We start from the raw sequence: 23,016 nt of genomic DNA, 5'->3' as shown, positions 1-23,016 counted from the left end.
TCCCATTTGTTCAATGGTTGAAAGTGCATCAGTGGCTGTAGCTTTACTTTTTTTCAAAGTTCATTTGAGCGGAGGTGTAAATGAAGCTTGCTTGTGACTGGAAAAAAAGCTCTAAATTTGGGACACTCGTAACACATGGTAACACAGTAATTTATTGACTCCCTGGATGGCATTTTGCATCAATTCATTAGTGTCCATATCTAAAAGAACGGAATAAAAACATGGTTCAACACAAGTTTCAAGGTTGTTTATGTCTTGTAGTTTCTCTCTTGTACTGAAGCAGTTTTACAGTTTCTTTCACTTTTCAGCATAATGCTCCCGAGTCTGGCTTAGTCCTCAATAGTCAGCATTTCATCTTCCAAGCTTAGCAAAGGTAGATCGTTACGGAGCATAGCATATTGGGCTATGTTGCGAAGTCCAGACATCACACAGCAAGTCAACCCGCTTCGAGAGACCCCCATGTCACTGGCTGGAGACCACAGACCGGTGGTGAGGTCGTAGAACTCCACCAGCTTGGTTGGGGAGACGCCGTTGTAACCCCCGGCAACAATGAGTCGATCCTCAACAACTTCTATGCCGAAGTTGCTTCTGGGGGATTCCATAGGGGGCAGGACGATCCAGTTGTTAGTAAGGGGGTTGTAGGCCTCGGCACTGGCTAGACGGATGTCACCATCATAACCTCCAACCTTCAAAAGCACAATTAAGAGAGGAGACATTTTTTAACAGCAAAGCCACTCATCAGGTGTTTTGTAGAGTTACAGCATGGTGACCCCGAACCATTTGTACAACTCTGTAACGCACTAAGTAGCCACAGTTGGTGAAAAAGTCCTGGCTAATTCGAAAGTAATCATTGGTTCAAATAAGTATTTTTAAGTCATACATTTAGAACTGTTCAAAGATCTTTCCATGTCAGGGAGTAGCTGGGTTTAAAACTGGCACCGTTAGTTTTTATGGCATGCGTATGTTCTTTTTCAGAAATCAAATTGTAAACCATTTCATTTTAAGTGGAATGTGAAATGACTTTGAAATTATATTAAAACTTTGTGGGATCATAATTGGTGCCAGAATTAACGTTGGAACTATTAATGTAGGCAATTCTGTATTTTTCTAAGCATGTGGGTGTTTTTTGCTATTCACGGCAGAGTTTAGTGTAGGGTTGTCCTATTCTTGTCAAGGGCCTCTACACGGCATGTAGATGTCTCCCACCTCCAACACATCTAATTCAAATGATCAGGATCCTTATCAGACTTCTCAGAGCTTGCACATGAGCTGATCATTTGAATCAAATGGGAGACATCTCAAACATGCTGGATGGAGGCCCTCGAGGACAGGTGTTGGACAACCCTGGTTTACTGTATTATGATATGCTACTTACTGCATAAACATGGTCAGCATAGCCAATGACTCCGGTGCCGCTGCGACGGCTGCTCATGGGGGGCATCACTGTCCACTCATCAGTCTCTGGGCTATAATATTCTGCTGTTTGCAAGAACTCATTTCCATTAAAACCGCCACAAATGTACACCTGGAACCACATGAAGGTGACTAGCCGATTAAAGCAAGGTCAGCAAAACACAAATGCACCTTACTGAGCTCAGTTACCTTGTCATTTAAGGTGGTGCAGCTCGCATCACTCCTCAATTCGTGCATGCTGGCAATAAGAGTCCACTGATTTGTCTCTGGCCTGTAGTACTCCGCTGACTTTAGTCTTACACGTCCGTCATGGCCTCCGATCGCATAGATGCACCCATTAAGCACTGTGACGCTTACATAGCATCGGCGGAAGTGCATGGGGGCCACTTCCCGCCAGGTGCGCGTGTTGAGGTCAAAGCAGCTGACAGTGTTGTAGTGTTCCGCCCCATCAAAGCCCCCCAGACAGTAGATGGAGTCATTCAGAAAGACGGCCCCGCAGTACGAACGGGGTTGATCCATATCATCTACCAGGTAGCCCCAGCAGTTGGTGTGCACGTCGTAAGCCTCGATACGGTGTGCTGAGTTTCGGCCATTGCGACCACCGATGGCCATCAGGATGGTGGAAGGCAGGCGAGGACGGGCGACTAGGTTGCAAAATCCAGACACGGAATTGGCGGTCATGTGACGTATAATTTTGATTGCGAAAGCCACCATCTCGAGGCATTCGTTGCTGCTCTGCACCAGCTGATTAGTCAGCACGTTGATGGTGATGAACTCCTGACTGGTCAGAGCCAGACGGACCTACAAGTCATAAGACACTATAATATGTCATTCATTGGGGAATTAGGTACCATTTTTGTTAGTGTTTTTGACAGTTCGGGAACCAAGTTGTAGGTATGATGCTTGTTCAGTTGAGCCCAAGACACAGAGGTATTGAAACCGAAATGAGACCAAGATTTTCAGGGGTTAATATTAAATCAAGACTAAAATCGTAGCTGATTGAGATAAGTACAAACTAAGACCAAAGCAGGGTCCAGGCCAAAACTTGTGGTTGCAATTGAATTAAACCAAGATAATAGCAGGTTGAGACAAAATGAAGACTAAGATTTTGAGGAGTTGAGAACGTATTGACTAAAAACAAAGCAGGTAGAGACAATGACAAGACCCAAGATTTTCATGGGGTTGAGGCCAAACTGAGACCAAACCAGTGAGACTCACTCAATATGAAGAAGGGATTGAGTTTGAGATGAGACTAAGACCAAATGTAAGTTGAGATCACATTGAGAAACCAATTCAGGTTTAGACTCGTACAAATCTAAAAACACAGGCAACTAATTTTGGGGTGGTTTTGATTTTCAATTACAGCTGTACATTTATCCAGTTCATAGGTAACGCCTTGCGGTTCTCTGACATTTTTGTGTTGACTAGGTCTTAATTGGTCCCTTATGTCTTACTCCACAAGACCAAATAAAAATGTGATTGAGATGAGATCTAGAGACCTTCGGACTGGCCTTATGTCCAAGACCGACCCTCATGTACTTACAATCTTTATAAGGACATCAGGTTATTTTTCTTTGACAGGCCTCATACCATTACAAACAAAATGTTTTGCGGATTGCAACCACACCACACTCCCAACAGGATGTCAAAGGGGTTGACTCACTTTTGCAAGGAGCATAGCCACATTTTCTTCTCGTTCTTGAGGGGCATGTGCTATCCACTGGAGTATGGCCTCGTAAACCGTGTTTTCCTTTTTCACAATCAGGTCATCCCGGTCGAGGATGTCACAGAAGTCCTGCATGGGGAGTTGCCACAACTCATCCGACATCGCAACCTCCTCAAAATGGTACAGGATGTACTGGTGGGCATTGTCCTCTAGCTCTGGAGTGTGGCAGTTCTTTGTGAACTGCCAGATCCCGATGCAGTTCTCCGGGCAGAGCCGTTCTTTTAGAAATGTGCAGCAGGATCGAACGATGCCAATGACGTTGAACTTATCGGCAGCAATCAACAAGTCCTGTACGTTCTCCTCTGTCACAGACACAGACCTGGTGTATGCGAAGTCAATGAATAGCTGCATAAAGGGAGCTGTCAGACCATGTACGGTGTAGACCCTCTGGTCTGGGGAGGACCAACGTAGAAAGAGGGCTCTGAAAAGGACAGAGAACAGGATATTTTGGTAACAAGTCACATATGCTCAAAGCAACTCAAAGCGATTAAGTCGAGTCCCAAATCAACTTAAAGCAAGTCACGTCGAGTCATTTCTTGGGTAAAGAAAGTCAATTCAAGTACTACGATCTCAGTCACAGCTTGTTTATTTACACATTGGCCGCGGCAGTAGGCTATATTATAGTTGTCTGTACTTATACATTTGGAATCTAGTACAATTTTAAGGGTTCTCAAACCACTATTGTCTAGTTCTTTACTGTCACTTATTGAAAACAAGTGTGATAATCTTCCGATCTCTCTCCATAATGCTTCCTCCATGAGGTGCTCTGCGTCATAGGATACTGATGGGTCGCCAGATTGCAGATCGCCAGATTGCATGCACTACACAAGTGCAGATTTCCAAACTGGCAAGGCTTGTCAAGTTTCCCAAGCAATCAGTATTATTGGTGACTTCTGTCTGACCCTAGGCAAGTCATGTGATGCAAATCCCCTACCTCTGGTCAATAATAACGTGAGATGAGAGCAACTCACCCAAAGTATGGGCTGCAGTTGCACAGGATGATCTTATGGATGTGAAACTCGACTTGATCGACCGTAATGACGGCGTCACTCAGTTCTCTCGTTAGGCGTAGTTGGTTGTACACGGAGCCAGACTTGTATAACAACTGTCCATCGTAACTCATCTTGAATTTGTTGCCATGTCTTCAACGCTTTCGACTTCTGCCGAAGCCTCAGCGGAAGTCGCATAGTAAAGCGTAGAATGCTGTAAGCAGGGGGAGACTTCTACATTTACATCATGGTGGCATTCTGTGTCAAAAGCCATGTTGGCCATCTGCGGTGACATCATCCACATCATCAAGGCTTCTGTGCTTTGCATTTAAAGCAGGCATCACTGGCTTCAACTCTAAAAAGCCCAATGATACAATATTTCTAATACCATAATAACCATATCCAATATTCAGTCTCATGCCAAAGACATTAGACACCCCCAAAAAGTAAGTTGTGAAGAATTTGGTTTGCCAGAGTTGCCACCTTAGGTGTAGACAAGAAAAGACGGGGTCTCTAAATTTGGTGTTGGAATAAGATATTCCAACCCAAACAGTGTGGAAACTGTAGACTCCAAAACTTTAACCTCTGTAAATATTAAACATCTGCAAATATTAAATTTCCAATCCCATATATACCTTTTTCTGTATCAGTCTTACAAAGATAATAGTCATCCCACCCAAAAGTAAGTTAAGAATATCATAATTTGGCTTGCCACCCATTCACTGCCAACCTTTTCCGTTTGCATATTTGGTTTCGAGACCGATGAATAGCAGTGAATGAGCAACTTAAGATGTGATCAAGGAGTGTGTAACTGAGAGTGTAACAAGGAACTGGACTTGTAATGAGACATTTTCTGAGCCACCATTGTGGAAATTGCCGACAAGCAGTGGTGGCTTAATTGGCGCCCCAATCCAGACCCCTCAATGGCGGCCAAAATCCCAGCACAATTTCTTCCTCCTTCTCATCCTCAATGGCAGAGACAGCTGGGAAACCAGTCACTTCCTATGTATGCCAGATAGATGCATTAAAAAAAAGAGATTCGGTTTAATACAAATTAGAATAAAGATGTTTTGCCTCTCATCCGAGGCTTCATCGGTTTATGCAATGAGGCTTGGTTAGGGCAGCACCAGCCAGAGTTGATGTGGAAAACCCAAATGTTTAAGCTCTTAAATTGGAAGCCTGCACAACCACCACAAATGGTAAATTCTTTTGGTATGCAAAACCTCCATTGATGGTTGTGGTCGTGATGTGATGTTGTGCAAACACTTTTGACTTGAATCCCTCAGCTAAGTAATGGGGGGGAAATACAGTAGATCAGTAGATAGTAGATCAGTTCTATATCAGTCTTTTACAAAAGCACAAAATGTATCTCCAAATGAACATTTTATTGATCCCTAAATAAGATACTTCTCTCAAATATTCACATATCAGTGTAAATGACAAAATAAAGTATGACTCAGCATATTTTGTTGTAATGAGTTTTTTTCATCTTTTATTCATTTTTCCCTCTTGGTTGCGATTACGTTCTGAGGGCAGTTGATAATTCAAATTTAGATATCATCATCCATTTCTGCCATATCATCTTCCAGGAAGAGCAATGGTAGATCATTTCGAATGATAGCACATTGGGTCATGTTGTAGAGTCCGGTCATCACACAACAAGTGAGACCGCTACGGGAAATCCGCATGTCGCTAGCCGGAGACCACAGACCAGTGGTGAGGTCATAGTACTCCACGTGGCTGGTGGTGGAGACGCCGTTGTAACCCCCAGCAACAATGAGACAATCCTCCACTACTTCAATGCCAAAGTTGCTTCGGGGGCATTGCATGGGGGGCAACACGATCCAGTTGTTAGTTTGAGGGTTGTAGGCCTCGGCACTGGTCAGACGGACTTCACCATCGTAACCGCCAACCTTTAGGAGCATCTTAATTAATCTTTTCACCACTGAAATAACCTCAAATTTGTTCAGTATACAGAGTTAAATCGGTTGAAAATGTATTCACTTTTAATCTTGCAGACTTCTTCTAGTTATGTAAAAATGTCCCAATTTGTGTCCAAATATTTGTGACCAAATACATCTTATGTCCACATTTAATTTACATTTGTGTGTATTTAATTCAAAAATGCATGTCCAAAAATTGAGACCTAAGATTTTTTTTAACTTCAAAATACTGTCCAAACAAGTCCAAAAATCCAAAAATGTGTGACAAATGTTACATTTACCCAAAATTTATGTAAATGTAGTCGAAATGTATATCCAAGACAAATATCCTAAAATGTGTGGCCAAAATTTGTTAGACAAAGATTTGTGTACAAAGGTCTTGAAAAATGTGGACATTTTGGTCACATATTTTGGATGACACAATGTTCGGTCAATTTTGGGACACCAAATTTTGTACAAGTTTCAGATTGTCGTACACTGTACTTACTGCATAAACATGGTCAGCAAACCCAATGACCCCAACGCCACTACGACGGCTGCTCATTGGGGCCATCACTGTCCACTCGTTGGTCTCTGGGCTGTAATATTCAGCCGTTTGCAGGGGCTCGTTTCCATTAAAGCCGCCGCAAATGTAAATCTGGAGTCACATGGTGTGACGGGTGATGAATTCGAATAGGCGTGGATGACAGACAGCCAAATTCAGTTTCCACTCACCTTGTCATTGAGAGTGGTGCAGCTGGCATCGCTCCTCTGTTCGTGCATACTTGTAATAAGAGTCCACTGGTTGGTTTCTGGCGTGTAGTACTCCGCAGTTCTCAGTCTGACATGTCCGTCATAGCCCCCTAATGCAAAGATGCAGCCGTTTAGCACTGTTACGCTCACATAGCACCGGCGAGAGTGCATAGGCGCCACTTCCTGCCAGGTGCGCGTCCTCAGGTCAAAGCGGCTGACAGTATTGTAGTGTTCCGTGCCATCAAAGCCACCCAGACAATAGATGGCGTCATTGAGAAAGGTGGCGCCACAGTACGCTCGGGGTTGGTCCATATTGTCGAACAGATAGTCCCAACAGTTGGCGTGGACATCATACACCTCAATGTACTCAGTGGCACTTGGACCGCTCCAGCCACCAATGGCCAGCAGGATAGCGGAAGGCAGGCGAGGACGGGCCACCAAGTTGCAGTATGCAGACACAGAGTTTCTCGCCATGTGACTAATGACGCGTGACGCAAAGGAGACCATCTCCTGGCATTCACGGCTGTTCTGCACCAGCTGGTTTGTCAGCACGTTGATGGTAATGTACTCCTGACTGGTCAGTGCAAGACGGACCTAGAGTTGCAAGAAGATTTTTGGGGTTGTCACACAAGTCTTATACATATGACCATTGTCAGGGTTTTGTCAAGTATTGAGAATAGGAAGAATTTGTTAGAGTGTGCATAATCAGTTCTTAGGCAAATTTGACAAGGAAGGGATCCTCGATTGATGCCGTTATCAATCGGGGTGCAATCGGGTGTTGTTAAATGTTGGACATGGGTGGCGACCCATTGTTGATGATGATGTTGGAGGAATCAGTTTTTGGCATAACGTTACCACCAGGGTGTTTGGGTGCAATCAACTCATCAGTAAAGTTATCAAGGTTGTTTGGCAGAATGAGTGTTTGTGGAAGTTGGAATGAATTTTCGTGACGTGTAAAGTGTTAGTTGCCAATGGAAGATGTTTTCAAAGTCAGTGTGAGTAATTGTCCCGTGAAGTTGTCGAAAGTGGTTTCCAGATTGTCCGGCATAAAGATGTCAACGGGGATTGCAATCAATTTTTCCGCAGAATTGTCAAGTAAGTCATTGGCGGGCTCGTGATCAGTTGTGTGCACTGGAGAACTGATTGTGGAGAATTAAGCTGTCAATTGGAATGTTGACTGCCGACTGTATATGGGGGCTCATTTAGTTATTAGTTTTGGTTAGTCTTGACTACCGTAACTTCAACCCTGATGATTGTAGATTGTTTTTGCTGTGGTTAATGTAACTGCAGTTTACCTTGGCTAGGAGCACCGGCATGTTTCTGCCCCGCTCCCAAGGCTCTTGTGCAATCCAGTGTAGGATGGCCTCATAAACAATATTCTCCTTTTTCACGATCAGGTCGTCTCTGTCGAGCATGTCACTCAAATCCTGCATGGAGAGTTGCCGCAGCTCATCCGATGTAGAAACCTCCTCAAAATGGTATAAAATATAATTGTAGGCATTGCTCTGCAGCTGAGGGGTGTGGCAGTTCCTCGTGAACTGCCAGATGCCGATGCAGTTCTCCGGGCAGAGCTGTTCTGTTAGAAACGCGCAGCAGATTTCGACAATGCCTATGACGTTGAATTTGTCAGCGGCTATCAACAAGTCCTTGACATTGTCCTCTGTCACCAACACATAACCGGTGTACGCGAAATCAATGAAGAGCTGCATTAAGTGAGCTGGAAGACCTTGGATGGCATAGACCTTCTGGTCTGGGGTGGACCAACGTAGAAAGAGGGCTCTGAGCATTGGGGACACAGACAAAAGATTTCAACATTTCTTAAAACGTACGAATGAGCGATGACCAGCATTCTTAAATTTGGAGGTGCGGGGGGTAAGAAACCTTTTTCCAATCACACCCTTATAAAACACCCGTAATTGTCAGATCTACCTCTAAAGGATCTTAAAAGTTGTAATGCTGTGATACAAAGCAGTGGAAAATGGATGGATGGATGCTGTGATACAAGTTGGGGGTGGAGGTGTGAATGTTGTGAAAAATAGAAACATGTACACTGTCAGATTTGTGGGGCATCTCAGAGCGTTTAATTGGTCAAAAGTTGATTTGGAAAGAGTTCAAAATTGTTTTACAAGCTTTGTCCTCTTACCCCAGTTTGAGAACCAGCGTGTTAACATTGAATGTTCATTTCAAAATGAAGACATTGACAAATGCTCTGCAAATGTTCAACTCAGACCAGGTTTTATGAGGTTTTGTGAGGGATGCACTCACCCAAAATACGGGCTGCAGTTGCACATGATGATCTTATGGACGTGAAACTCCACATGGTCGACTATTATAAGTGCGTCGCTGAGACCTCGGGTCTGTCGCAGTTCCTCGTACACACATTCTACGCACTTGCTTGTAAGTCTACCATCCACACAATTCATCTTGAATTTTGACCATTTCGTGACACTTTGTAGTCCTGCCGGGTCGCGGCACAAATGACATGCAGCAAGGGAACTTGGGTGGCATGCCGCAAGATTGGGTCATGCCATTACATCCCAATGATGTCCTGTGTCAAAAGCTCCTTGACGCATCATCAAAGCGCCCCCATGTCAGAATTAAGGAAAACATCACTTGTCCACAATTGTTTCATGCCCAAAACCGCAAACAACAAATTTGTAACAAATTCAAGCCAAAGAACACCGCCAACGTTATACCACGGGAACTGACTCTTAGTCGTGAGAGACATTTCAACTTAAACATTGTTGTCCTCAAGGACAGTCCCTTATTTGTCGGTGCGTTGCAAACGAATTGCTGACTTTGGACCTGTAGAGGCTGACCTGTGTTCCGTGTTGGGGTTTGTTGGTTTCTCTAATCAAGAAGACACTGCACTCCTCACCAAACTACGCTAAACTGAACTGTATTCAACATTGCTGAGGTTGCTTTTGTCCTTGGGGTGCAACAGCTTGGTCTGAGAGTGTAGGGTTTGGGAGATGGAGGTCAAAAAATAGGTCTGATCTGTGTGGGTAGGTTTTCGGTGGACCTCACTGTTGAGGCTTCCGTCCTTGGTTGCTCATTTTTCTCAGTTCAAAAGCAGCAATGATCTCTCTGATATCTTCCTGAGTTAAAATCAACTCATCTTTATTGATATGGCGCTTTTGCAACCGCTGCAACTGTAACAAAGCGGGGTATGTGAGAGAATCACTGAATTAAATGCTCAAACTGTGCATAATCTTACAGTGGATTCAACATTTTACAACACCACAGTGCATTTTTGAAGTAGTTTTATATTTTTAAATCAAAGAAAAATAAGACTATAAAATGGAAATATGAAAATATAACAAAACATCATAAGTACACGTAAAGACCAGCTTCTATTGTCGCCAGTAACAGCTGAGTAATATCACTTTCTTCGGGTGCCAAAACCAAGAGGTTTGGCAAAAATGTACAGAAAGGGGAAAAAAACAGATACCTGACAATGCAATGTACAGAGCCGATGCCATTTACGGTGCCTAGATGTCAAGTAGTATAGTTCACGAACTCAAGCAACAATTGTGAAAAGATTGTAAATTGATTTGTTGGTGAATTGTGGTTACATTTAAGAGATTCCACCTTCATTGCTCTTTTTTTTTTACTTCAGTTGGTTGTTGAGGATAAAAATGAATCCGTAACTCAAATCTTTGCTTGCAGCACAAGTCAAAAAAATCATATGGAACTTGTAAATTTGCTCATATGCAAGTTCAAGCACTACTGTTGACACAGTTCGGGAACAAACTGAACGGCAATCAGATCCCACAAACGTAGACTCAAAAGTACAAAAGTATTTAATGCAAAGACATACCGACAAAGTGAAGAGCAATCACTGGTCAAAAGCAGCAGCAGGAAAACTAAACATTCACAAAAGAACAACCATCAAGCAGCGACCTCGATGGGATACAACCCACTAAAGACAAAAATAGGGTGACTCCGCACTTGCAATTGCAATTTGCCTTTTGCATTAAAGGTGAAATGTTTTCAACAGTTATTAAGAGTCTAGCTGCCTTGTTTCAACTTTTGTGGAAAACCATGTGCTAATTAACTGAGAATCTACAGGCAAGGAAACGTATAAATAGAAAGAGCGTATTGTTACAATTAGAGGTATCAATTTATCGCGTTAATTGTGAATAATTAATTGCTATCATATTTAGCGCATTATGTTTTTTAATCGCGTTAATCTAAATATTAATCTCTAACTTTATTGTTGATTGCCTTTTTATAATCTCCCTTTTCATGTGTTGGCTTCCTGTGTTCGAGTAGTTGAGGGTGGTCAAACAACTGTCAGTCAGAGCCTGAGACGGACATTGATTAGCTGTCATTATGTTTGGGCTTGTTGAGCATAAACTGATTGGCTCCCATTGGAGTTGGGCAGGCTCAGTAAGCAGCGGTGAGGAGAGGAGATGGGGGAGCATGCGAGAATTCTCGGCACAATGAATGAAAAATTTACTTTTCAAAAACACCCTGACGGCACTATTGATAAAAGTAGAGTGTTGTGCCAAATTTGTAGGAAGGAGTTTACTGACCACCTAAGGAACTCAAGTTTAGCATCCCCCATTAATGCACAGCGCCCAGTCGCAAGTTAATTCACAGCTAAAGTTAGCACCAAAAGTGTTAGCAATATAGCGAACTAAAGCAAAGCGCTTCACCAAACTAAACTCGAGGAGAACACCTTGCGTACTAGGCATGAAGTCAGCATAGTTGCTGTGTCCTCAGTAGCCAACCAGAAGTGGTTGATGTTTATTTCAGCACTTTATTTATGATGAACAGTGTTATTTCTGAAGTGCTAATTTACATTGCACTGTGATTTAAGGGGCTCTTGTTTATTTTTTATTATCCTAAGAGTACTTGTATTGCTCAGAAAAATGTTCTTACTCTTTTTGATATGTTAACCTAAGCACTTTTTATGGACCTGATGTTCTATTTTTATTTTATTATTTAGAGATTTACCCCCCAAAAACCCCAGTGATATTCCCCCTGGTCGTCAAAACTAAAAGGTTGCCTCAATAATGTAATGAATTAAAAATGAAAATAGGGGTTTTCTCTGCACTTTTTAGATTTGATTAAAATATAGATTAATTAGATCAATTAATTGCAGATCATAATTAATTAATCTTACAATTTTTTGATTACTTGACAGCAATAGTTACAATACCAATAGCGAGTTGCTATTATTCTGCCTTGTGACCTGCTTGGGGTCCGCTTCCGGCATCTTAGGTAATTTCGCAGGTCTCAGAACTTGAGTGTACATGGTCTCACCCGGTCCTTTGTGATGTCCCACCAAGGAGTAGGTAGAGTTTGGAGTAGTGCCATTATCGATATCATTGGCATCCATATTTGGTCCCAGATTGATCTCCTGCAAGGAAATTGAATAAAAATGTTAAAGTATAATTTGGTTTCTGTGCCTTTTGGCAGATTGTACGATTCCAGGACTTACTTGACATCCTTCAGGTTTTCTGGTGGCCTGTCTTTTTCTTCCTGAAGGGTATTTGCACAAGTTACTTGCCAGTAATTCCACAGTATCCCCGCAGTTGTATGACCACAAAACAATTTAGGATATGGCTACGGTTTGGATAAGGAGTGAAGGGTTCGGGTCTGGGGACAGAAGCTTGGCTCCATTGTGGTAAATTGAACTTGGATTATTGTAGTGTCAGGGGCAGAGTAACTGGTACTTGCGTTTATGTAAGGGGGTTAATGGTTCAGACTGGTATTAGGGAATGATGGTGAGGTACTTGGGCAAATGTGTGTTCACTGTTAGGACTAGGGATGGAGGGATTCAGAAAGTTTGAGGATTTACAGTCGATTAAATTCTACTGGTATTAATGCAAGGGAAACCAGGGTTTGGGTGTGAGGATAAGGCTTTTGAGAGGTTCAGCATTGAGATAAAATGATGCGAGTATTAGGGTAAAGAAAGCAAAAATTGGGACTGTAGTTGGGGAATAAGAACAAGAGAATAGATTGATGATTTCCATTAAATCGTGGGTCAGAGGACTATGTTTATGGTTAGGTTTACGATTTGGATTAAATGGCACTCGGATTAGTGTAAGGGAGCCAATGATTTAGACTACGGTAAGGGGAGGAGTATGTAGTGTCTGTTTTATATTAATGATGTGTTAAACCACTTCAATAACCCATAGCTGATAGAGAGAAAACAGGCATACGGTTGTCGAATAGAGGAATTAATGTCAAGCAAATACAGAACCCAGAAGCTAATGGTATATTAACGAAGTAGAAGAAAGTGGAAAATAAGTATGGTTGTCACGAGCAAAACAGGATGGTCGCCCCTAAAAGTCATTGGTAAGAAAGACAAGTTGTCCGTCATCTGACCCACGTTGAGGAAGCCTACAGGCATCGCCTGCGGAAGATGAGCAAACACGGCAAAAACAAGAAACCGGTCATTGTCTGCTCCGGGGCCATCAACACAAGGAACCCATACATACAATCATAGAAAAAACCTTAAGCAACCATAAAAAGCCTCTTTTAAAACCAGTCATTGTCTACTCAGGAAGGGTCAACACAAGGCGACCATACATACATGGTAAAAACCTCAAGCAATCATAAAAAGGCCCAGTAGGGGCCCCTATTATATTTTAATAAATAGAACAAGTGTGATACCATTATAATCTACAAACTAAGTTATGGAGTACTTGGAGTTACCATTAAAATCTAGATAGCGAGGAAAGCCACAGCCAATCAGAATACACAACGCAGTATGATACCATTAAGGTAACAAAATATCTTAGACACCAACCAATGGAAAAAAGAGGGGTTGCATCTCATATCGCTATAAAACCTGTGTATGTTGCGAGGAGTTTCAGAGTTCTTGTGATGTGCACATCTGTACCTCTCCGGGTTTTGATTGAATAAACTCGTTTGTGACCAGCCTGCACCTTGGCCTCTGGACTTAGTTTATTTTTGGACTTCGAACGATCTCGGCTTCAAGCTCTTTGAAACTTCTGGTGTGTCCTCTGAGCTGCGGTTTGCTTAAGAAACCTTTGATTCTCGCCTCTTTGGTGTCGGCCCACCGGATCCTGCAGCTGACGCCCGGGAACGCCTCGGCGCGCCCCTGGTCCCCGGGAGAAGGCGTGGGGGTCTGGCTCCGGGCCGACACATCAAGTACAATGGGTTCTGATTGGTTTTCTACACAAGATGAAATGTCACTTCGGTTCTTGAAAGGGGCACCTTGGGTAGGACTAGGTTTAGGATAAGGTGCTCGTCATCAGTTAACACCTTTGGGATTTGATTAGAGCAACAATGAGGAAAACTTACTTCTTAAAGCAAATATAAGACCAAGGGCAAGGCCAATTACTATTGGTGTACAGATCCAGATCCAGGTAAAGACTGAGATTTCTTTGGGTACTGTGGAAGACAGAAAAAAATGAAATCAACTTTTTAAGCCCGTTATACGGTGCATGTCTTTTTCCTGGCTGATTTTCATAAGCAGCACAGGATCTCTGTGTGAAAGTATACAAAGGCCACATACAATATTTTGCCTTCACTGAGTTTTCTACCATTCTGGATTTGCTGCACCAGTTTTGCAGGATCTCTTTATGAAAACGACCACAAATAGAAATCGTGCCTTTGCTGGGTTTTGCATAACAACAGACCCACAGGCCACTAGATTACATATGTACCGCATACTGAGTACTCACCATGTTGCCGGCAGACTTGTTGAAGAGCCTTTGCCTCCTTCATCTCGCTAACCTGGTTGCTGTGTCGGCACACGATAGAGGAATTTAAGATGAAGACCACGAGATGCCAATCTGCATTTGACGGCTCGCCTCCATCCTTTGCAGTGCAGTTAGCATGTCGGCATTCAAACGTGGCGTTGAGGTGAGTTTTGTCGCTCCGACAGGTCACCGTCAAGTTACATGAGTCGGAGTCAGCAAACAGTGACACCACCTCCAGCTTGACGGGAGACACCGCGGCTGTAAAATTCAATGTCAATTCGTTAGTATACAGGTGGAAAAGTTTTGCAGAGGCAGAAATAATCTTCTTGGGTCAGTGTGACCCATGGAATGTTTGACTGCCCATTGACATTCAGGTCTAGTAAATTGCTATAATCGCCCTGGGTCGAATTGATCTGCTCCGTTCTTTTCTCAGGTACCGTGATGTTGATGTATAATACAGTGATGGTTGTTTTAAAGTGCTCATTAAAAAACAGTTGAGTTGAGACTCAGGGTCAGTCTGGTGTTACACTTCTTGAATTTCTCAGTAGCAATGCTTCTGGGTCATTTTGACCCTGGGTATTTCTTAACCCTTCTGTCACAATACTTTGACTGTCATTATCCTGGGTCAATTTGACTGGAGGCGTGATGCATTTTTAAGAACAGCATTCATGTTCTTGGGTCAGTTTGACCCAGGGCATATTTAGCACACCGGTATGTTTGTTTGTTTGTTTTTTAACCGGTAATGTTTGTGAGTCATGGATTTCATGACACTGGACTTCTGTTCCTGGGTCAGTTTGACCCGAGGGACAAATGCATTTGTATTTCTCAAACAACAATGATGATCCTGAGTGAATTTGACTGTGGCCATGTTGATCACCCTATGATGTTTTGTTTCTCAAGAACAGCATTAATATATGTGGCAAATAATCAAATTGAACCGAGGCATCTTTAAGACTAGTTTTTTTTTTTAATATTCCTTGAACATGTTTCACTCTCCTTCCATTTCAGGAAGTGCAAGACATTTCTGAGTCAAAAAGGGCCATCAACATCTTTTCAATCAATGACATACCTTGAATGTGAAGTTGGTATTCGGCCAGCTTATTTTGTTTACCACTGAGTACTGCAGTGTAAAGTCCAGCGTCTGGCTCTTGTACATTTTTTAATACCAAGGAAAAGTTTTTGAGTACCACTACTCTTCCTTTGTAGGTGGGATATATTTTTGTCGATGTGTTATTGTCTGATCTAAAAATGTCCAAACTTCTGTTGACCTTCCAAAAGAACATGTCTTCGTGCTGTGTAAAAACTACAGGCTTCTTTACATCCAAACCGACGTCAGCTCCTAGCTTGACAAACTTGCTCTCTGCTGCAGACCCTTGAAAAAAATCAGACGGCAACAATCATAAATAACAACACCGGAATAAAACAACCTCGCAATATAACAATTGAATAACTGATCACCAAAACTTTTAAATGATATTTGGCCTTTTTTCCAGAGGGGTTTTGGGGGGGGGTCATTTGATTTAAAATGTAATTTGATCTTTGTTAATTGTCCTCCAAGAAAAAAAGACTGTCAAGAAAAAAAAAGACAATACGTGGAAAACAATACATAGTTATTGTACTGTTCTCTTTTTTTAAAGCAAAATACTACTTTTTTCTTCCGTCACAACATTTATCAAGGGGAAAAAAATGATAACTTCTCTCCTTAGAAAAAATTGAAATCGATTTTTGCCACTTAACATTTTTTACAAATGGCTTTTATTTTTATCCATCCACTCATTTTCTGATCTGCTTATCCTCTTGATGGTCGCAGGGGCATGAATTAACCTACCCTGCACAAATTGCAACAGTTTTAAAAAAATGTCTAAATGTTTATTTAGTTTAGTATTTCTGAAAAAACATCTCCCTTAATCTTACTTCTTTTTTACAGGGTTCCCACAGGTCCTTAAAGTTAATTTTAAAAATCCATAAAAAAAAGAAGTTGTAAAATGATGTTCTTAATTGTCCTTAATTTTCAGGGAAAGCTTCCAAAATCAATAAAAATCTTTAAAAAGTAACCTGTGGTGTTCATTTCATTTGTGTATGTCATTTCCCCGACCCTTCCAATTACTGTATTTTCACGACCATTCGGCGCACCGTATGGTTGGACCCAGTCTCATTAATGGGTGCTATTTCTGTATTTCACATATAGACAACACACACTGTATCATTGGACGCAGTTTTAAAGTGGTAAAACAAATGCCAGCTTAAACATACGGCATGCATGCGCGCACGCTAAAAACACGTTAGCTTGAAGCATACGGTAGCATGCCAAGACATACAGATAAAAGCTAAAAACACGTTTTTAAAAAGGCAGCGGAAGCAAAACTGAGTCCCGTTGTATTTTATTTAGCCATCGTACAATGTGCTTACGTTTTTCGATCAATCATCACCCAGAAATCCATCTGAGTCCTCATCCTCTGTATCAGAAGCCGAGGACTGCACATCCCAGTTGTCATTGAACGCATCGCATGCTAAAGTGTGAGTTGCTACGCATTGCAGAGCGGAAAGAAGGAGCACCAACAGCAGGGTCAACATTTCTCTCGGGTGAAGCTTTCCCACATTTGAAAGTAAAGAACAGAGCGAAACATGGTGGCAGCACGTGTGTGTGTAGAAAGAATTGAACAATTGTGCAAGTACCGTAATCCATCAAAAACGCTGCGTTCCCTCTCGTTCTCAGAGTCACTCTCATTGCCATGTGGCTCCACACAAATGATGCCGGCTTTGCCAAAAACTCGAACAACAGTGCAAGCAGACACGTTCGTCCAAGCAGCCACAATCCATTTGCAAATTGTGGCGTAACTCGCCCAGCGCTGCCTCTCACTCTTTGTAAAGTTGTGTTTGCCATCGATCATCCATTGTTTCCATGCCGTTCGCAACTTTACTTTGAACGCCCGGTCGCAACTGATTTTGAACGCCCGGTTTATGCCGATGTCCAGCGGTTGGAGTTCTTTAGTCAAGCCTCCGGGAATAACGGCAAGCTCAGAGTTAATTTGCTTGACTTGGTTTTTCACCGCTGCTGTGAAATGGGCACGCATGCCAAAAGCATAACCGATGGCTTGAAGTTTGAACTGAGCTTCGTAGGCGTGTCTCTTTGTAGAATTTATTTTCGGGGGTTCTTAGAAACCAAAACCGATGTTGTTTTGCAACAATGCACATAGCCACACTCTCTACAGGTGTTGGTACCTGCTTCGGGCGTCCCTTTAGTGTCCACTTACACGCCCACCCTTCACTCATTGGCGGACCATCAAGCAGCATACTGAGAATTATTCACCACCAGACGATAAAAACTCTGATCCTACTGAAGCAGGAAATTCACATACAAAAATCATGGACTTCGAACCCTTTGATGACCCTTCCAACCCTTTGATGACTTCCAACCCCACTGACCACAAGACATTTGACCCCGAGAACAACTTGGACCCGGACAATAACTTTTTCAAGACCGACCGACCGCGAGGGAGCCAGCGACGACCGACCGTGAGCGAGCCAGTGATGACCGCAGGGAAGCCAGCGACCGTGAGGAAGCCGGGAGACAACCAGCCTGCGACCACCGCGAGGGAGCCAGCGACGACCGCAAGGGAGCCAGAGACAACCAGCTAGCGCGCGTGAGAGAGCCGGGAGGCAGCCAGCAGGCAAGCGTGAGGGAGTCGGTGACGACCGGAAGGGAGCCAGCGACCACGAGGGACCCAGTGATGACGGCGAGAGAGCGAGCGACGACAGCAAGGGAACCAACGACGACCGCGAGGGAGCCATCGACGACCGCGTGGGAGCGGGAAATTCACATCCCAAAAACATGGACTTCCAACCCTTTGAAGATATTGACTATAAGCCATTCGATCCCGAGAACCATTTGGACCCAGACAATAACTTCTTCAAGAACAAACAAAGGGTAACAAACTCTATTACCTGGATGAACAATTCAACACTAATATAAAATTGGAAAATGCACTTTCAGTTATACACTTAAACAGTAGAAGTCTCTATAAAAACTTGTCAAAAATCAAAGAATACCTGACTAAATTCAATAAATGTAAAATAATTGCCAGATCAGAAACTTGGCTTGATGAAGATAAAACAACTGAAATGGGAATGGAAGGTAATGAAATGTTTGCAACTAATAGAGAAAACAAAAAAGGAGGGGGGGTTGCAATATATGTAGACAAAGTACTTAAATGCAATAAAATCGAGAGATTGACAAACACAGAAAACCTAATGGAATGTCTAACCATTGAAATACATAATAAAAAGGCATCAAATATCACAAGTTGCATCTATAAGACACCAGGATCATGTATTGACACATTCAATAAAAAACTAACAGATATGCTCAGTTACTAGAACGATAAGAAAACACTAATAATATGTGGTGACTTTAACGTTGACTTATTAAACCCAAATGGACACAAAAAAGCAACTGACTTCATAAATACTATGTACAGCAACAGCTTTTTCCCAGTAATCCTGAAACCTAATAGTTGACACGGCCACATTAATAGATCACATATTTATAAATAAGATTGATCATAAAATGGAAAGTGGACTTCTCATTAATGACATAAGTGACCACCTACCTGTTTTTGCAGTTTTTCATAATTATTTTGATAGAAAAGCTAAATAAACAACTCGTATAACAGAAATAAGGCAAAAATACTATTTTGGAAAAAACTGCAGAAATAGCAATTGAATTTAATGAGTATTTTGTCAACATCGGCAGGAACCTAGCAAAACAAATTCCTGATCCAACAAACTTGTTTGAAATAGATGGATACGTAGAAAAAAACTCCAAGATGTTCCTTACTGCTCTAAAACAAGAAGTATCAAATATTATAATAATAATAATACATCACATTTGTAAGCGGACGGCGGACGTTGTATCGGTCTGTCGTGGTGAAGAAGGAGCTGAGCCAAAGGGCGAAGCTCTCAATTTACCGGTCGATCTACGTCCCAACCCTCACCTATGGTCACGAGCTATGGGTCGTGACCGAAAGAACGAGATCCCGGATACAAGCGGCTGAAATGAGTTTTCTCTGGAGGGTGTCCGGGCTCTCCCTTAGAGATAAGGTGAGAAGCTCGGTCATCCGGGAGGGGCTCTGAGTCGAGCCGCTTCTCCTCCACATCGAGAGGAGCCAGATGATGTGGCTTGGGCATGTGATTCGGATGCCTCCTGAACGCCTCCCTGGTGAGGTGTTCCGGGCATGTCCCACCGGGAGGAGACCCCGAGGAAGACCCAGGACACGCTGGAGAGACTATGTCACCCAGCTGACCTGGGAACGCCTCGGGATCCCCCGGGGAGAGCTGGAAGAAGTAGCTAGGGAGAGGGAAGTCTGGGCTTCCCTGCTAAAGCTGTTGCCCCCGCGACCCGGCCCCGGATAAGCGGTAGAAGATGGATGTATGGATGGATTTGTAAGCGCCTTTCACAACACTCAAGGACACTGTACAGCCAAGACCAATAGTAATAACCAAAAGTAAATAATAAAGAAAGAAAGAAAGATTTAAGGCGGGTAGGCAAGTCTAGCCGACCTAGCCAAGCCGGCTAACGCACGATGGTCGATGGATCGGCCGGCGTTTCTGGATGGCCGACGGGAGGAAGACCAGAAGGAGATGATGGTGTTGGATCGGTTGAGGCAGAAGCCCCGACGAGACCCACGATGAATATATTTCCGGGAAGGAAAGCGAACGATGTCCGGGAGCCGGTGTAGAGCAGGAGGAGGAGGGCCCAGCCATTGGAAGCGGAGCCGAAGGAGCTCGGCCACCGAGGACTGGAGCAGACCCTTGACAGGTCAATGGAGGAGCGACAGGTTGACGGCTAGGACGCTGAGACGCCGGAACGAAACAGTCGAAGATAGTTGAGAGTGCGAGGCAGGCGTGAATGGGGGCTGGGTGGAATGACTGTGAGATGATGATAGTGATTCCATGCGAAACAGTAAAACAATCGAGCGTAAAAACACCGTAAAAACACCGTAAAACACAAACGTTTGTGGGAGAGCAGCGGCAGCCAAACCCCCAGTTTATAAAAACTTTTACAAATAATAAGTCAACTGATTGCTTTAATATTGATATGACAATAATCAGGCAGATTATAGAATACGTAGTGCGACCTTTCACGCACATATGCAACCTGTCATTCAAAGCTGGTATCTTTCCATCAAAAATGAAAATTGCTAAAGTTATTCCAATCTATTAAAGTGGAGAAAGAATTCTGTTTACAAATTATAGAACAATTGAAAAAGTATTACTTTTCATTTTCTCTTTTTTTTAAATGCATTTCCCTTTCAAATCAAGTTTTTTTAAAAAAGTCAACGAGAAGAGGAAATCAGTTATAAGAACAGGAAGCATGGTTCGACATACTGTAAGCACGGTTTATTTTTAAATGCATTATCTGAGGAATCATACAGTAAGCATGACGAGAACTCTCAAATTTTATTTGCCCAGAAGTGCAGCTTCGGGTTTTTTTTAAATTCCTATTTGAGTGTTTTCATGCAAATAAAGGAGAGGCCAAACCAGACAAATGTGGTTTCGTTGCACGTCACATCATGAGGTAACATCACAAATTCAAAGTTGCTCAATTGTTTTTGTGCCAAATATTGTCCAGTTGGACAAGCAACCCTCTGACAAAATACTTCTCACTGCATTGCGTACTTTGTATAACTCTTGAGTCATTTTGTATCATCCGTCTGGTCTCTGTGGTGCAAGAGGTAAGTGAAAAAGGCATTAAAAAAAAAGTTTCAACAGAAAATAAAATGGGTTTTTTTTGCCTTCCCAAAACAACAACTCATTCTCCCAAGACATGTTTTACTTTTTTTGCTTCCTTTTCTTCACACACATACTGTTTTTTTCACCACAGCTGTTGTTGTGGTTCCAAAGACATCACAGTAAACTGCATTTTCCCTACACTTCAATGGAAAATTCCCTGGGCGGTTCCTACTGGCAATGAGCCAAACAAAACAAGAAAACAGATGTGCTTACCTTGCGTTTTATGTATTTGTAGTAGAGGGACTAACAGAAACACAACCAGCTTCATGTCGCTTCAGGAAGGCAGACTCGTTTCAAATGAGGAAGAGCATTACAGTATGGCCACTGAAGAAAAAAAAAAGCTGGCAAGCTTTTCACTTTTTTGTCTCAGAATGGAAAAATCTAACTATTCGACACTTCAATTTGCTTTCAGTTGACTCAAGAAAACTCCGCTCACGGAGTAGCACAAAACACCCCAGGACTGGCGCCCTAGTGTGCAGCCACGAAGCTGGGGTAAGCTTTTTTTCATGGTATCAACCAGTATTTAAATTAGCAGCACGGGTTTCTGTTAAGAGTGCGACTTTATCTCTGACAGTACAATATTTACACTACACATGCGCAGGGTTGGGACTGCAAACAAAATGACAAAAGTTTTTTTTTTTTTTTTAAACATTGTCAAGTAATGACAAAAGCTTGCATTTACTGGCCACTTTATGAGAAAATAAGAATATAAGCTGCAAGGAGTGATGAAATTTTGAAGATTCATGCTTTAAGCTGAGTCGTCAAATTTGGCCAACAAAAATTCAAACCTTTAGCAATTTGGTGTTGGGCCCAGTATACAAGGACCACATTTTGGAGGAAAGTGGACAAAAACTATCGCAGTTCGCCTTTCAAAGTGTTGGAAATGGTAAAAATTGTACTTTAATGGATTCTTGAAATTAAATTGGTTGATGACTTCCAATGTCCTTTCAGACATGGATTATTGAGACTTTTTTAGGAGGTGGTTGTTGCTATGTGCAAATGGCTTTGGGGGGGCTACATTTTTAAAAACAAAAAAACAATTTCTACCTCAAGGGTAATGTGGCCAGTAAATGTACCGTAAGTCAATGTACATTGTTTACTTAGCGACTGGCACAAAGTCTTCAAAAGTGCTTTTTTGCCATACATTGTACATGAGCAACATAAACTGAAAACAGTCACTTCATAATTGAGACTGAAAACAGAATCAAACTGACAGTGCAATAAGAGCAAACCGGTAACAGGTGTCTGATGGAAAGTGGTGTGTGGGTGGGGACATTTTTTTTTGGTCGCTTGTTGCCTGTGTCAATATTTGAACTTTCCACTGAAGGCTGCCATTGACTTCCGATAACCACACACATGCACTATTGTCTCATGGAAAACACCACACGCTAGGTTAGACGTTAGTGTATTTTGTTAAAGTTCCTAAAATATTAAATTTTTTTCTGATGTCAAGTCTGTACACATACACAGATATTTAAAAAGAAGGAGGGGAAAAAAAAGCCACCCTCTTTAAGATGCAAAAATAATAATAATAATCTGATGTTGAGTAAATCCTGCTCGCCCGTAGTTGGAGGTGCACTGCGGCATTTGACACATCAGTGAATCATTTCAAATTATCTGTCATTGTGTAAATTTCCCCAGTGTGGGACAAATAAAGAATATCTTATCTTAATTGAAATGTGGCTGCACCTTTCATATACCAAAGACAACAAGGATGGACAATACATTCAGTCGTGTTT

General features: G+C 42.4%; 2 protein-coding genes across 4 annotated transcripts; both read right to left on the bottom strand.

Annotated features, from left to right (window-relative positions):
- Positions 1-134: 134 nt before the first annotated feature.
- LOC127616004 (kelch-like protein 10) lies at positions 135-6,684 on the bottom strand. The gene is made up of 6 exons (XM_052087407.1): positions 6,559-6,684; positions 4,111-4,342; positions 3,077-3,560; positions 1,603-2,214; positions 1,376-1,525; positions 135-686 (listed from the first exon to the last, which is right to left on the bottom strand). The coding sequence occupies exons 2-6, from the start codon at positions 4,260-4,262 to the stop codon at positions 330-332; spliced, it is 1,755 nt and encodes a 584-aa protein (XP_051943367.1). The 5' UTR covers positions 4,263-4,342; positions 6,559-6,684; the 3' UTR covers positions 135-329.
- On the bottom strand, positions 5,499-21,738 carry LOC127615986 (kelch-like protein 10). Of its 3 annotated transcripts, XM_052087379.1 has the most exons (10): positions 21,491-21,738; positions 15,555-15,857; positions 14,468-14,743; positions 14,085-14,174; positions 12,253-12,293; positions 12,065-12,171; positions 8,099-8,582; positions 6,786-7,397; positions 6,559-6,708; positions 5,499-6,041 (listed from the first exon to the last, which is right to left on the bottom strand). In XM_052087379.1, the coding sequence occupies exons 1-10, from the start codon at positions 21,543-21,545 to the stop codon at positions 5,679-5,681; spliced, it is 2,481 nt and encodes an 826-aa protein (XP_051943339.1). In that variant the 5' UTR covers positions 21,546-21,738; the 3' UTR covers positions 5,499-5,678. The 3 variants fall into 3 exon arrangements, with proteins under 3 accessions (XP_051943339.1, XP_051943341.1, XP_051943340.1); XM_052087381.1 differs by lacking the exons at positions 12,253-12,293; positions 14,085-14,174; positions 14,468-14,743; positions 15,555-15,857; positions 21,491-21,738 and having other exon boundaries at positions 12,075-12,171; XM_052087380.1 differs by lacking the exons at positions 12,065-12,171; positions 12,253-12,293; positions 14,085-14,174; ... (1 more) ...; positions 15,555-15,857; positions 21,491-21,738 and adding an exon at positions 9,069-11,961.
- Between the last annotated feature and the right edge of the window lie 1,278 nt (positions 21,739-23,016).

Source organism: Hippocampus zosterae, chromosome 15, assembly GCF_025434085.1.
Source record: "Hippocampus zosterae strain Florida chromosome 15, ASM2543408v3, whole genome shotgun sequence".
NCBI lineage: Eukaryota > Metazoa > Chordata > Actinopteri > Syngnathiformes > Syngnathidae > Hippocampus > Hippocampus zosterae.
Note: the sequence above shows the minus strand (reverse complement) of the source record. Positions and strands in the feature narration are given on the sequence as shown.

What these genes read in the sequence shown, in the direction of transcription:
- LOC127616004 (XM_052087407.1), bottom strand. Translation starts at nt 4,262, where the DNA reads ATGAGTTACGATGGACAGTTGTTATACAAGTCTGGCTCCGTGTACAAC. An exon ending in GCACCACCTTAAATGACAAG is followed by an intron (nt 1,526 to 1,602) that starts GTAACTGAGCTC and finishes ATGTGGTTCCAG; the next exon opens with GTGTACATTTGTGGCGGTTT. An exon ending in ATGCTGACCATGTTTATGCA is followed by an intron (nt 687 to 1,375) that starts GTAAGTAGCATA and finishes GTGCTTTTGAAG; the next exon opens with GTTGGAGGTTATGATGGTGA.
- LOC127615986 (XM_052087379.1), bottom strand. Translation starts at nt 21,545, where the DNA reads ATGAAGCTGGTTGTGTTTCTGTTAGTCCCTCTACTACAAATACATAAA. An exon ending in ACAAGTCTGCCGGCAACATG is followed by an intron (nt 14,175 to 14,467) that starts GTGAGTACTCAG and finishes TGTCTTCCACAG; the next exon opens with TACCCAAAGAAATCTCAGTC. An exon ending in TCTTATATTTGCTTTAAGAA is followed by an intron (nt 12,294 to 14,084) that starts GTAAGTTTTCCT and finishes AATACCCTTCAG; the next exon opens with GAAGAAAAAGACAGGCCACC.